This window comes from Mustela nivalis (assembly GCF_964662115.1).
Source record: "Mustela nivalis genome assembly, chromosome: 7".
Taxonomy (NCBI): domain Eukaryota; kingdom Metazoa; phylum Chordata; class Mammalia; order Carnivora; family Mustelidae; genus Mustela; species Mustela nivalis.
In genome coordinates this window covers 51,249,842-51,265,147 of record NC_139026.1, presented here as the reverse complement: position 1 = coordinate 51,265,147, position 15,306 = coordinate 51,249,842, and the positions used below count along the sequence as shown (strand labels likewise).

The window sequence follows — 15,306 nt, the reverse complement described above, 5'->3', positions numbered from 1 at the left end:
GAAATGAGAATAGCCAGGTTATAAAATTCACTAGGCTTTAACCAATTAAAAATTGGTAACTAATTAAAAGCTACAGGTTTAGGTTATTTTTTCATTTTGAATATGTTTTTGTTATTTTTTTTTCTTTTTTTTTTTCTTTTTTTATTAAGTAGGCTTCACACCTAGAATGGAGCCCAGGGCAGGCCTTAAACTCATGAACCAGAGATCAAGACTTGAGCTGACATCAAGAGTCAGACTCTTGGGGCGCCTGGGTGGCTCAGTGGGTTAAAGCCTCTGCCTTCGGCTCAGGTCATGATCTCAGAGTCCTGGGATCGAGCCCCACACTGGGCTCTCTGCTCAGCAGGGAGCTTGTTTCCTCCCCTCTCTGCCTGCCTCTCTGCCTACTTGTGGTATCTGTCTGTCAAATAAAAAAATAAAATCTTTAAAAAAAAAAAAAAAGAGTCAGACACTTAACCGACTAAGCCAACCACGCACCCCTGTTTTTGTTTTAAATATAGTAGAAATCTTGTTAAACATTGTTTATTATTTTAATTACATATAGAGCATTTCTTACATGCAGCTTTTTTCTTTTTTTCTTTTTTTTTTTTTTTTATTAAAGATTTATTTATTTATTTGACAGACAGAGATCACAAGTAGGCAGAGAGGCAGACAGAGAGAGAGGAGGAAGCAGGCTCCCTGCTAAGCAGAGAGCCCGATGTGGGGCTCGATCCCAGGACCCTGGGATCATGACCTGAGCCGAAAGTAGAGGCTTCAACCCACTGAGCCACCCAGGCGCCCCCAAGCAGCTTTTTTCAATTAAAAATTTTCTCTTGGAGAATTGCTTTCACTAAGAACTTAAAATGTAGACGGTAATAGTCTCCTTATTATGGCTCATAGCCTTTTAAAAATTAGTAATTTCCCATTATGTCATTAGATGAGAAAACCATTCCTATTTTACTTACATTTGATTAACTAAATGAAGTTAAGCTTAAAATACTACCTTCCATATTATTGTTATAAATGAAACACACATCTGCCTACATACCTTAAGGAATTTTAGGTAATGGGAAGACATGAAGATATGAAAATAGTTAAAATGACTCCTGGTAATCCCACTGTGTGTCTCTTAATGGACCTCTAGCTTTTTTTTTTGCCTTGCTTGAAAACAAGAGAAGACCATACTTTACTGTCCTATAAATTTCTTCGGTAAATATATTATAAATATGCTTAAAGTTAAAATTCATCTAATGTCAAGTTATTTAGTAGAAATAGAATTGCTAGATCTTATGTTAGGTGCATTTGAAATATAGAAAGGTATTGTCAAACCTCCCTCCAAAGAAGTGTGCATGTTTTAAAATATCTTGATTGATTAGAAAAATATTTTGAGGAGTGCTTGGGTGGATCACGTAGTTAAGAGTCTGCCTTGGGCTCAGGTCATGATCCTTGGGTCTTGGGATTGAGCCCTGCTCAGCAGGGAGTATGCATTTCACTCTCCCATCTCCCACTCCCCACCCTGCTTGTGCTCCCTCTCAAATAAATAAAATCTTTAAAATATTTTGATAAGCAAGTATGATTTTAGGAAACCTTATAAACTTATTGCTTACTTTTTAACAGCTTCCAGTGCTCTCGGATCAGCAAAAAGCTAACGTAGAGGTAATTGACTTCTTTTTGCTTATAAACTGATACCAGAATCTGTATCTGCAGTCTGTCTTGAAATGCAGCTTAATTTCAAAATATATCTGATAAAAGGAAACTGACAAAAGACATTTTATTCTTAATTTTAGGCAATCATGTTGGCCGTTATGAAAAAACTGACTTATGATGAAGAATATAACTTTGAAAATGAGGTAAGGATTTTACATTGGGAAGAAATCATTTTTAAGTCATTATTTACTTAAGTTAACATTTTAAGTTTTGATTATTTTAGAGTGCTTTAAAGTAAGAAGTATTTTAATAATCACATGTTTATTATTGACCTCAACCTTAGGTGGAATTAATAGAAGCTTCATAAGCCTTCATAATACCTTCAAAAAATAACCTTTTTGGTATTGTGTCCCTTTTTAAAACACTTTGTAGCATTGAACTTTGTAAAGTATTGACAGTATCATTGCTTATCACATTTGGGGCCTGGTCAGTGGACGTCAGATTGTTAAGAGTCTGTGGGAATGTGCAAATGAGTCACTCAGCTTTCTGGACTTGTTGTATTTATAAGTATCATCCAGGGTTGCCAGTGAGGCATTTAGCCTCAAGCACAAGGATCATCATCAGGTGCTTTCTATCAACTCAAGCATCACACTGTTTTGCAACATGCTAAGTGTTTAACTCCCCACCTGAGGCTTTCAAAAATCTTGGACTATAAAAGATAATGGTGATGATAACCAAAGCATTATGCACTTGCAAAGAACCAGATTTGTTTATATTTATTTATATATCCTCATTCATAGAGTATTACAAGATACAAGGAGTATGAATAAGGTGGTGAAGTTATCATAAAGCCCAGTGTGAACCCATTCTGGCTCTATGTGTGCCCAGTGTGAACCCATTCGCCTATCTATACTGTTCCTGGCTCTAGGCTTTTGAGATCTAGGGCTATGTTCAGAAATAGTTCCTTTTGGGCAGGAGAGGAAAGGCCACTGACCATAGTAAGTTTTCCTATGTAAATAAATGTTAATGAAAAAATGAAAATACATATTACATTTAGAAATGCAGAAAACTATATGAGAACTAACGACTTACATGAATTTTAGGGTCTTTTAAGTTTTAAAATAAGAATTTTTAAATATATCTTAGGGTGAAGATGAAGCCATGTTTGTAGAGTATAGAAAACAACTGAAGTTACTGTTGGACAGGCTTGCTCAAGTTTCACCAGAGTTACTGCTGGCTTCTGTGCGCAGAGTTTTTAGTTCTACGCTGCAGTAAGTTTGTTACTGTTTTTGTAACTATTCTACCTCCTTCCTTTTCTCTGTGATGTGGTCTACAATAAGTGAGTCACATAAATAATCTTTGTTACTTACTAAGATCTTTCTGTATCTCTGAACCAATGCATTTGTCTTCATCTTTTCTTTATTCGAGTATAGTGAACATAGTGTTATATTAGTTTTACGTGTGCATTGTAGTGATTCAACAATTCTGTACGTTGTTTATTGCTCATCATGACAAGTGTACTCTTAATCCCCATCACGTATTTGATTCATCGCTCCACTCACCTCCCCTGTGGATACCATCTGTTTGTTCTCTGTCGTAGGGTCTGTTTTTCGGTTTGTCTCTCCTTTTTCTCAGTTCACCTGTTTTACTTCTTAAATTCCACATGTGAGTGAAATCATAGTGTATTTGTTGTTCTCTGACTGGCTTTTTTCCCTTAGCATGATACAGTCTAGCTCCATCCATATCATTGTTATCTCCATTTATCATCCTCCTTGTGGGGAAACATTGCTCTTTGCAATGTAAACAAAAATGGATCACATCAGTTATTTCTACTTTTGTGATGTGAATTTTGTTGCCTGTTAAAATTAATAATTGCTATGACTTCTTAATTAAAGAGGCTTTTGTCAGTGTTATAGAAAATGTTTATACTCAGATCTCATATATACTCTCTTATGGTAGGAATTGGCAGACGACACGTTTTATGGAAGTTGAAGTAGCAATAAGATTGCTGTATATGCTGGCAGAAGCTCTTCCAGTGTCTCATGGTGCTCACTTCTCAGGTGATGTTTCAAAAGCTAGTGCTTTGCAGGATATGATGCGAACTGTAAGTATACTACAGATAATTTATTTTGAATAAATATTTTCTGTTTTCTGTTTTCGCTATAAGCTAGTGGGAGTTCTTTAATTTAGCATCTGTTAATACTGGGGCATTTTGATGTTACACTGAATAAGAACAGATTTCTTAACTTTTTCTTGCCCAGTTGGTAACATCAGGAGTTAGTTCCTATCAGCATACATCTGTGACATTGGAGTTCTTCGAAACTGTTGTTAGATATGAAAAGTTTTTTACAGTTGAACCTCAACACATTCCATGTGTATTAGTAAGTATACATTTATTCTCCGTTTCTGGGTTTTTTGTTTTTTGTTTTTTGTTTTTCGATTTATTTCAGTTAATGAGCAGATAGGATTCTATCTTTATAACCTTTCCCAGAGCCAAAAGCTCTGAGAAACTTCTTGAATATACTGAAACCAGCCTCTATTTCTTTAAAATGGACAGTTTCTGGCTTAATAAGTCATCTAAAACAAGTCCTCAAGGGCTTCTTGGTGTCCTCAGGGATTATGTGCTATATATACCTGGTTCCTGTCTTCCAGGAGCTAAGAAGTAAAATTTGATGTGAACAAAAATATATTGTGACAATACCAATAAAAATTTTAAGTAAAAGTATCTCTCTTTCTTTAGATGGCTTTCTTAGATCATAGGGGTCTGCGGCATTCTAGTGCAAAAGTACGGAGCAGAACTGCTTACCTGTTTTCCAGATTTGTCAAATCTCTGAAGTAAGTACTAAACGTCAGCTGTTATGTTTACTTTTTGTTTTTAAGATTGTTAAATAAGACCTATATGTTATTTTCTAAAAGCCTGTGATAGATTTGGTTTTTTGTTTTGTTTTGTTTTTTCAGTCAGGTTTACTTTCTTGGTATCCTAATGTCACGACTTCTTTTACTTTTCATTAGCCATGTTCATCACTGTGAAATGATTTGTTTGCATACTTTCATATATAACACCTGTCATCATTAATGACATTAGTTATTTATTTAACTAACAGTTTTATTGCTGTGGATTACTCTCTGGTTTATTTGAAGTCCTAAAGAACATATTTCTTAGAAATAAATTTTTTGATCTTTCTGTTTTGTGGTATTTTTTACTAGTACCATTTTCTTGGTATGAAAACTACTTGTTCTTAGACTTATAAGGTTATAATTCTTAAAAATCCTAACTTGTTTTAATGATTACATCTGACTAGCTTAGAATTGAACATTTTTTTTTTAGTTCCATCCTCTTTAAAAGGAAATTTGGTATTTTGAGCACACTGGTTTATGTAATTGTGATTTTCCTTTTTTGCCTTTATTCAGTAAACAAATGAATCCTTTCATTGAGGATATTCTGAATAGAATACAAGATTTACTAGAGCTTTCTCCACCTGTAAGTACCTATCTTTCCAAATTACAGATTTTCCCTAAGTATCATTGATGCCACACATGCCTTTAGCCTTTAATGCTAATGCCTTATAAACAGTTTTCTTAATGGGGGGTGATGGCAAAGATGAGGGATTGTGTTAGTTCTTTTAGTTCCCTCATCACAGTTGAGGGATTAATTAGTTCTCTTTACCAAGATTCTGTTGATATTAGCAAACAAAGCATAGTAATAGAATTAATAAAAATGGAGGGGTGCCTGGGTGGCACAGTCAGTTAAGCATCCAACACTTGGTGTTTCTTGGTTTTTCTTTTTTAAGATTTTATTTATTTATTTGATAGAGATCTCGGGTAGGCAACGAGGCAGGCAGAGAGAGGGGAGGGAAGCAGGCTCCACGCTGAGCAGAGAGCCCGATGCAGGCTCGATCCCAGGACCCTGAGATCATGACCTGAACTGAAGGCAGAGGCTTAACCCACTGAGCCACCCAGGTGCCCCCAACACTTAGTTTTTGCTTGGGTCATGATCTCAGGTTTATGGATTAAAGCCCTCCCCCCCCGCCCCACCACCAGTTGGTTTTTTCACTCAGCACAGAGTTTGCTTGAGTTTCTCTCTCCCTCTCCCTCTGTTCCCCCTGCCAATAAATAAATAAACCTTTAAAAAAGAAAGAATAAAAATGGAAAGGAGCCTTCTGATAAATTTGTCTGAGTGAGATAAGGTCTGCCCTCTGTTAAATGTTGAAGTATTTTATGGAGAAGGAAAAATTCAATTTCTAAATTATTTCCTACCTAGTATAAGATCATATTAGCCATTCTAAGTGACTGCCAGGCTTAGTGATTAGCATGCTAATTGAATGCATTCTATTGAGTTTTGGGGGGTAGCTTAAGGCTTTGGGTAAAATTTAAAAGCTGGTCGATATTTTGGTTTTCATTTCACAAGAAATATTTAAGTTGAGCTACTTTGTAACTATGTTTTGACTTCTACATGTTTTTGTATACTGACATTGACTTTTTTTTTCATTTTGATAAAAGTTTCTATTGGAGTAGCCACTTGAAAAATGTTAAACATAAAAATACTTTTATTTGGGGTGTTTGCGTGGCTCAGTCATTCAGCGTCTGCCTTCAGCTCAGCTCATGATCCCAGGGGTCCTGGGTTCGAGCCCCACCCACATTGGGCTCCCTGCTTGGCTGGAAGCCGGCTTCTCCCTCTCCCACTCCCCCTGCTTTTGTTCCCTCTCTCGCTGTGTCTCTTTCTGTCAAATAAGTAAAATCTTAAAAAAAAAAAAAAAAGAAAGAAAGAAACTTTTATTCTTTTAAGTAAATATCAGTATTTAGGATATAGTGATTACATAATTAGACTGAATGAAAGATTACTAATGAATTATATGGTTAAATTATCTTTGCATATTATAAAACCCTATATATTAAAGTACTTCATTTGATTAATGCCTATTTTCCATGGCAGTTCACACTGACTTGTAAGACTTAGGCATTCAGAAAGTCCTCAGGCACCTGGGTGGCTCAGTCCTTTAAGCATCTGACTCTTGATGTCAGCTCAGATCTTGATCACAGGGTTGTGAGTTCAAGCCCTGTGTTGGGCTCCATGATATGCATGGAGCCTACTTTAAAAAAAATTCCTGTTAGGGGCGCCTGGGTGGCTCAGTGGGTTAAGCCGCTGCCTTCGGCTCAGGTCATGATCTCAGGGTCCTGGGATCGAGTCCCGCATCGGGCTCTCTGCTTGGCAGGGAGCCTGCTTCCTCCTCTCTCTCTCTGCCTGCCTCTCTGACTACTTGTAATCTCTCTCTGTCAAATAAATAAATAAAATCTTTAAAAAAAAAAAAAAATTCCTGTTAGCCATATTATCTTATCAATATTAGAAGTTTTTCATGTTTTTTATACCAATCATATAAACAAGGGCTTGTACTATACCTGTAATCTTTTTAGTATATAAAAAAACTTCATTCAAATTGTGTTTACCGGGTGTTGTCTGCTTAATAGGGTTTTAAGTATAAATGTTTTAACTACCTTATATAGCTCCTTTATCTTTGTTTTCTCAACTGCTACAGCAGTAATAGTCCTAGTGCTTAATGCTTTGGCTGCTTTGATAGAGGGACTTAATGTGCTTAAATGAGAGGAACTGAATGAACAATGATAAACAGCAATAGGACTGAATTTCTTTCTAGGAGAATGGTTACCAGTCTTTGTTGAGCAGCGATGATCAACTGTTTATTTATGAGACAGCTGGAGTGCTGATTGTTAATAGTGAATATCCAGCTGAACGGAAACAAGCCTTAATGAGAAATCTGTTGACCCCATTGATGGAGAAGTTTAAAATTCTGTTAGAAAAATTGATGCTGGCACAAGATGAAGAAAGACAGGCATCACTAGCAGACTGTCTGAACCATGCTGTTGGATTTGCCAGGTGAGTGTGATTATAATTAAAATTGTAAATTGGGTGTCTGTACACACAAAGAACCATTTATATGGATCTGTTAGAATTGGGCATACACACCCATATTTCAAAGACTGAATTGTGGAGAGAATTACCCAAACCTTCCTTCTCTAAACCCAGTGAATTAGAAGATTTAGCTGAAGAAGGGAATAGATCACATAACATTCTGCATTTCTGGTTTGACAACTGTCTAAAGCGTTAACTCCTCTGACTTCTTTTTTTTTTTTTTTAAGATTTTATTTATTTATTTGACAGAAAGAGATCACAAGTAGGCAGGCAGAGAGAGAGAGAGGGGGAAGCAGGCTCCCTGCCGAGCAGAGAGCCCGATGCGGGACTCGATCCCAGGACCCTGAGATCATGACCTGAGCCGAAGGCAGCAGCTTAACCCACTGAGCCACCCAGGTGCCCACTCCTCTGACTTCTTTAGAATAAACTGTTCATGTGTTTGAGGGGATTAGCCGAAGAGTTTTTTGTTTTTGTTTTTCCAAAAGAATATTTGTCAGAGAGCACAAGCAGCGGGGAGCGGCAGGCAGAGGGAGAAGCAGGCTGTCTGCTGAGCAAGGACCCCGATGTAGAGCTCAATCCCAGGACCCTGGGATCATGACCTGAGCCAAAGGCAGACAGATGCTTAACTGACTGAGCCGCTCAGGTGTCCCTGGCTAACGAATTTATAGAACAGTGACATACTGGGACATCTTAGATCAGTCCTGGTACTGATAATCTTTTTTTTTTTTTTTTTAAGATGTTTTATTTATTTATTTGACAGACAGAGATCACAAGTAGGCAGAGAGACAGAGAGAGAAGAAGGGAAGCAGGCTCCCTGCCAAGCAGAGAGCCTGATGCAGGGCTTGATCCCAGGACCCTCGGATCATGACCTGAGCCGAAAGCAGAGGCTTTAACCCACTGAGCTACCCAGGCGCCCCGGTACTGATAATGTTGAAGCTTCTTTTTAGCTCTCTCATTTTGTCTTGAAGACTACCCAAGCTACCTCTTCTTTCTCTTGGCCCATATATTTTATTGGCAAACAATAACAGTATGAAAGTTGCAGTGATTGCTATTTAGAAGCTGCACAGAGAAATTGTTCTACAGAGTACTTCAGTGCAAAAGCTAATGTTACGTTTTATAAATAACTTGATTCTAAAGATTGTTTGCTAAATTTAAATCAGGAGTTTGTAGATTGTCTAGGACAGCCTAGTCATAGCGGTGGATTTTTTTTTTCTTTTTTTCTACGTACTTTATCAGTAGGATTTTAGTAAAACATTTTAGGTGGGTTCTCATTAGAAGGCTTATATCAATTACCTCTCATTCATTTAATTTGAACCCTTTCTGGAATGGCAACTGGAAGCAATAATAGTACAAATAGCCATATTAGTTAAAGATGGAAGCAGTTATGACATAGAATGTAAATAATTGGCCTCTTAGTTTTGTCAAATGTGTAATTAGCTGTGCATTATTTTTCATTACTCCATAAAACTTTTATTAAAGCAAAAGTTAATACTAGTTGCTTGATTTTGCTTGTGTAGCCGAACCAGCAAAGCTTTCAGCAACAAGCAGACTGTGAAACAGTGTGGCTGTTCCGAAGTTTATCTGGACTGTTTACAGACATTCTTGCCAGCTCTCAGTTGTCCCCTGCAAAAGGATATTCTCAGAAGTGGAGTTCGTACTTTCCTTCATCGCATGATTATTTGCCTAGAGGAAGAAGTTCTTCCGTTCATCCCGTCTGCCTCAGAACACATGCTCAAAGATTGTGAAGCAAAAGACCTCCAGGAGTTCATTCCTCTTATCAACCAGATTACAGCCAAATTTAAGGTACCACAGACCTTTTAGAGCTCAGAGAATCTCCTGACTTACAAATTAGATATATTGATCTTTAGATACATTTTGTTTTGTTTTGTTTTTTAATAGAAGTCACTTGAGGGCATAGACCATAAATATTGTTGTCATCTCCAGTGACTCACACACTACCTGACACATAGGCCATGCTTAATGGATGTTTCAATAAAAATAAACCTTATCTGCTCTGTTCTGAAGAAACAGTCTGCTGTTTTAGAAAAGCAAATGAAAATGCCATTGAGTACTAAAATGTCTAGAGGTAAATAAAAACTTGCACCTTGGGTGCCCAAGCAGAAGTTTGAAGTTAATTCATTGTGCTAAAGTCAGTTTTATTGTACAAGGAAATGTAAACCAAGTATAAGCTGGCAAATAAAAATGGCTAACTTGTAGTGCTTTCTGTTCAAAGTCCGTTCTAAGCCTTTTTTTTGGTATATTAATTCATTTGATCCTCCTAATAGCCCTAGAGAGAACCATTGTATTTTATAGATGAAGAAACTGAGACACAGAAGTTAAGCAATTTGCATCAAGGCACATAAAGCTTTGAGAGCCCAGTCTTAAAAATTCTGCATGTAATTTAGCAATAGAATTCATTTCTTGATAATACGTGGCAGTATTCAGTTGTGAAATATATCTGAATCCTTGTTTTGGGGGGGGGTTTTGTTTTTAGATTTTATTTATTTTACAGAGAGATAGCGAGAAAGCAAACACAAGGCGGGGAGAGGGAGAAGCAGGCTTCCTGCTAAGCAGGGAACCTCATGAGGTGCTCCATCCCAGGACCCTAGGGTCAGGACCTGAGCCAAAGGCAGATGCTTAATGACTGAGCCACCCAGGCGCCTCTGAATCCTTATTATTTTAACCTGATTCTTTAACTGTAGGAAATGAGTTGAGCTAACAGTTTTGAAGATTTAAATAACAGATTTTTGTCCTAGTACTGATATTTGCCAACAGAATTATGTAAATACATATCCTAAATAGAAACTCTGCTTTTTGTAAAGGCTTTTTGTAAAATGTGTTTTTCTAAGTTTTATATTAATATTTTTCACATTTCTGAATATTAATTTTTGTTTTTATCTTCAGATACAGGTATCTCCATTTTTACAGCAAATGTTTATGCCTCTACTTCATGCAATTTTTGAGGTATTGCTCCGACCAGCAGAAGAAAATGACCAGTCTGCTGCTTTAGAGAAGCAAATGTTGCGAAGGAGTTACTTTGCTTTCCTGCAAACAGTCACAGGCAGTGGAATGAGCGAAGTCATAGCAAATCAAGGTGGGACGCTGAGATTATCTGCTTGAAGCCTTGTTGCTGTTGTACATCAGTATGAGCAAGAGCTAGTTGAAGTAAAAATCAAACTTTAAAGTGGTTGTGTGTTTGACCCTGGGGTGACAGTTCATTATTATCAAGGTAGGAATCAATTTCGTGTAGAGGACCTTAAAAATATTTTGTATTCAGTTCCCTTTTTCCTAGGGCAGTATTCTTTTTTTTTTTTTTAAGAGTTCATTTATTTATTTGACAGAGATCACAAGTAGGCAGTGAGGCAGGCAGAGAGTGAGTTGGAAGCAGGTCCCCTGCTGAGCAGAGAGCCCAATGCAGGGTTTGATCCCAGGACCCTGAGACCATGACCTGAGTGGAAGGCAGAGGCTTTAACCAACTGAGCCACCCAGGTACCCATAGGGCAGTATTCTTTAATTGATTCCTTGGTGGTAAAAATAGTATGGTGGCAGCTTGTGAGCATTGACCTGACAGTTGAATCTTACTGGCCAGTTTGCTATTTTGAAATTAAAAGTAAATGGGACTAGCTCTGTGCAGTGGCAGTATTGTAGCCAATGAGGTTTATACAAGGTGTGATTGTTGCTAATTGCAAAATAAATGGGACTGTTTTGAGCAACATAGAGAATTTTGCTATGTAAGAAATCCAGAGGGCAATATAACAAGGGACTAGTTACTTTTCAGTGTTTTATGCTTAAAATTTAAGATCCAGATTAGTAAAAACTGAGGGATCTTATCTTCTGTAAATGGTTTTGTCTTCTTACACTATATGAAGTGAGAACTTTTACAAACCCAGCATTACCTTGATTCCAAAACCAAAGACCCCACTGAAAAGGAGAATTATAGAGCCAGTATCCCTGATGAACTTGGATGCAGAAGTTCTCAATAAAATACTAGTAAATTGAATCCAATAGTATATTTAAAGAATTATTCACCATGATTAAGTAGGATTTCTTCCTAGGCTGCAGGGGTGTTTCAATATTTGTAAGTCAATCAGTGTGATACATGATATTAATAAAAGAAAGGATAGGAACTATATGATCCTGTCAATAGATGCAGAGAAAGCATTTGACAAAATACAGCATCTTTTCCTGATAAAAATCCTCAGCAAGGGGCACCTGGCTGGCTCAGATGGTTGGGCATCTGCCTTTAGCTTGGGTCATGATCTGTGGGTCTTGGGATCAAGCCCCATGTTAGGTTCCCAGCTCAGCAGGAATCTGCTTCTCCCTCTGTCTCTCCCCCTGCTTGTACACTCTCAAATAAATAAATAAAATCTTTTTTTTTTTTAAAGATTTTATTTATTTGTCAGAGAGAGCACAGGCAGAGTGGCAGCAGAGGCAGAGGGAGAAGCGGGCTCTCTGCCGAGCAAGGAGCCCGATGTGGGACTCGATCCCAGGACGCTGGGATCATGACCTGAGCCAAAGGCAGCTGCTTAACCAACTGAGCCACCCAGGCGTCCCTCTTTTTTTTTTTTTTTTTTTTAAGGAGTTTTATTTATTTTATTTTGAGAGACACTGAGAGACAGCCTGAGAGGGGGAGAAGATCAGAGGGAGAAGCAGATTCCATGTGGAGCTGGGAGCCTATTGTGGGACCTGGGACTCCAGAATCATGACCCAAGCCAAAGTCAGTCGCTTAACAGCTGAGCCACCCAGGTGCCCTGAATAAATAAAATCTTTAAAAACAAAACAAAACCTTCAACAAAGTAGGGATAAAGGTAACATACCTCAACATCATAAGGCCATATATGAAAGATCCACAGCTAATATCATCCTTGGTAGTGAAAAACAGAGCCTTTCCCCCATGGTCAGGAACAAGACAGGGATATCCACTCTCCCCACATTTAGCATAGTCCTGGAAGTCTTAGCCTCAGCAATCATATGACGAAAAAAATAAATAAATAAAAGGCATGCAGATTGGCAAGGAAGAAGTCAAATTTACACTATTTGCAGACAACATGATACTCTGTGTAGAAAACCCAAAAGACTCCACCAAATAATTACTGGAATTTATACAGGAATTCAGCAAAGTCACAGGATATAAAACCAATGTGTAGAAATCTGTTGCATTTCTATACGCCAATACAAAGCAGCAGAAAAAGAAATCAAGGAGTCAATCCCATTTGCAATTGCCTCAAAAACCATAGGATACCTAGGAATAAATCTAACTAAAGTAAAAGATCTATACTCTGAAAACTATAAAACACTTATGAAAGAAATTGAAGAGGACACAAAGAAATGGAAAAGCATTCCATGCTCATGAATTGAGAGCTTGTTTGGAGGTTCTAGCAGGGGAGCGCAGCTACTCGTATACCCTTGACCGAAGAACGGTCCTCTCCTCTATCGGGGAAGGTCGTCCTCTTCGACCGAGCGCGCAGCTTCGGGAGGGACGCACATGGAGCGGTGAGGGAGGAAGGGGACACCCGCCTAGCCAGCCAGATCAGCCGAATCAACCCTGGCGATCAATGGGGTGACAGATGTCGCAGCCAGATCGCCCTCACATCCCATGCTCATGAATTGAAAGACAAACACTGTTAAAATGTCTATATTGCTCAAAGCAGTCTACACATTTAATGCAATCTCCATCAAAATACCACCAGTATTTTCTACAGAGTTAGAAAAAACAATCCTAAAATCTATAAGGAACCACAAAATACCTTGAATAGCCAAAGCAATTCTGAAAAAGAAAAACCTGGATGGAGGTATCAGGATTCCAGATTTTAAGCTATATTACAAAACTGCAGTCATCAAGATAGTATAGTACTAGCATGAAAACAGGCATCTAGATCAATGGAACAGAATAGAAACTCCAGAAATGAACCCATAACTGTATGGTCAGCTGATCTTTGGCAAAGCAGAAAAGAATATCCAATGGAAAAAGGACAGTCTCTCCAACAAACGGTGTTGGGAAAACCAGACGGCCACATGCAGAAGAAGGAAACTGGACCACTTTCCTACATCATACACACAAATAAATTCAAAATGGATAAAAGACCCAAATAGGAGATGGGAAACCATCAAAATCCTAGAGGAGAACAAAGGCGGAAACCTCTTTAACCTCAGCCATAGCCACTCCTTACAAGACACATCCTCACAGGCAAGGAAACAAAAGGATCTTCATCAAGATAAAAAGCTTCTGCACAGCAAAAGGAAATAGTCGACAAAACCAAAAGACAACTGACAGAGTAGAAGATATTAGCAAATGTTTTATTGGATAAAGGGATAGTATTCAAAATCTATAAAGAAGTTACCAAGTTCAGGGGCACCTGGGTGGCTCAGTGGGTTAAGCCTCTGCCTTCAGCTCAGGTCATGATCCCAGAGTTCTGGGATCGAGCCCCACATCGGGCTCTCTGCTCAGCAGGGAGCCTGCTTCCTCCTCTCTCTGCCTGCCTCTGCCTGCTTGTGATTTCTGTCTGTCAAATAAATAAATAAAATCTTTAAAAAAAAAAAAAAAAAAAAAGAAGTTACCAAGCTCAATACCCAGAACAAATAACCCAGTTAAGACGTGGGCAGAAGACATGAGGAGACACTGTTCTAAAAATGACATCAAGATGGCTTAGAGACACATGAAAAGCTGCCCAACATCTCTCATCATCAGGGAAATGCAAATCAAAACCAGATGAGATACCATCTCAAACCTGTCAGGATGACTAAAATTAACCCAAGATATAATAGATGTTGGCAAGGATGTGGAGAAAAGGAAACACTCTTGCACTATTAGTGGGAATGTTAACGTGCAGCCATTCTGGAGAAGAGTATGGAAGTTCCTCAACAAGTTAAAAATAGAACTACCCTATGACCCAACAGTTGCACTACTAGGTATTTACCCAGAGGATACAGAAATACAGATTTGAAGGGATACGTGCACCTGGATGTTTATAGCATCATTATTAACAGTAGCCAAACTATGGAAAGCACCCAAATGTCCATGGACTGATGAAGGGATAAAGATGTGGCAGATAAATACAATGGAATATTAGCTATCAAAAAATGAAATCTTGCTCTTTGCAGCGACATGGGTGGGAACTAGAGTGTGTTAAGCCAAGTGAAGTAAGTCAGAAAAAGACAAATACTGTATGATCTTACTCTGGTGGAATTTAAGAAAGAAAATATGAACATACGGGAATGGGGAAAAGAAAGGAGAGAGCAAAACAAGCTATAAGAGACTCAACTATAGATTATAAACAAGGTTGATGGAGGGAGGTGGGTAGGGGATGGGTTACATGGGAGATGGGTATTAAGGAAGGTATTATGAGCACTCAGTGTTGTATGTATGTATGTGTGTTGATGAATCACTGTATTCTACTCCAGAAACCAGTATTGCACTGTGTTAATCACCTAAAATGTAAATTTAAAAAATTTAAAACTTTAAAAATAAAAATAAAAGCTAATTAAATTACCCAAAAATAAAAATTAAAAGAAACAATGGGGGCTGCACAGGTGGCTCAGTCAGTTAATCTTCTATGATCCTAGAGTCCCGGGGTTGAGCCCCCTTTTGGGCTCCCTGCTCAGAAGGGAGTCTGCTTCTGTCTCTGCTCTGCCCCTGCTCCATCTCTCTCTCTCTCTCTCTCTCTCTCTCAAATAAATAAATAAAATCTTTTACAAGAAAAGAAACAACAGAGTGCTTCAGGTTGCCTTTCTAGGTTCTTTTTAAAATTAAACTTAGG

At 38.1% G+C, this 15,306-nt stretch overlaps 1 protein-coding gene across 2 annotated transcripts in view; it reads left to right on the top strand.

Annotated features, from left to right (window-relative positions):
* Positions 1 to 15,306, top strand: part of XPOT (exportin for tRNA) — a 48,034-nt gene that overhangs the window by 20,793 nt on the left and 11,935 nt on the right. For both annotated transcript variants that reach the window (XM_082738294.1, XM_082738293.1), the window contains exons 10-19: positions 1,594 to 1,632; positions 1,764 to 1,826; positions 2,770 to 2,894; positions 3,583 to 3,727; positions 3,885 to 4,004; positions 4,364 to 4,458; positions 5,035 to 5,104; positions 7,275 to 7,513; positions 9,067 to 9,352; positions 10,454 to 10,643. In XM_082738294.1, coding sequence (XP_082594420.1) covers positions 1,594 to 1,632; positions 1,764 to 1,826; positions 2,770 to 2,894; positions 3,583 to 3,727; positions 3,885 to 4,004; positions 4,364 to 4,458; positions 5,035 to 5,104; positions 7,275 to 7,513; positions 9,067 to 9,352; positions 10,454 to 10,643 — 1,372 coding nt within the window. The remainder of the gene's footprint in view (positions 1 to 1,593; positions 1,633 to 1,763; positions 1,827 to 2,769; positions 2,895 to 3,582; positions 3,728 to 3,884; positions 4,005 to 4,363; positions 4,459 to 5,034; positions 5,105 to 7,274; positions 7,514 to 9,066; positions 9,353 to 10,453; positions 10,644 to 15,306) is intronic.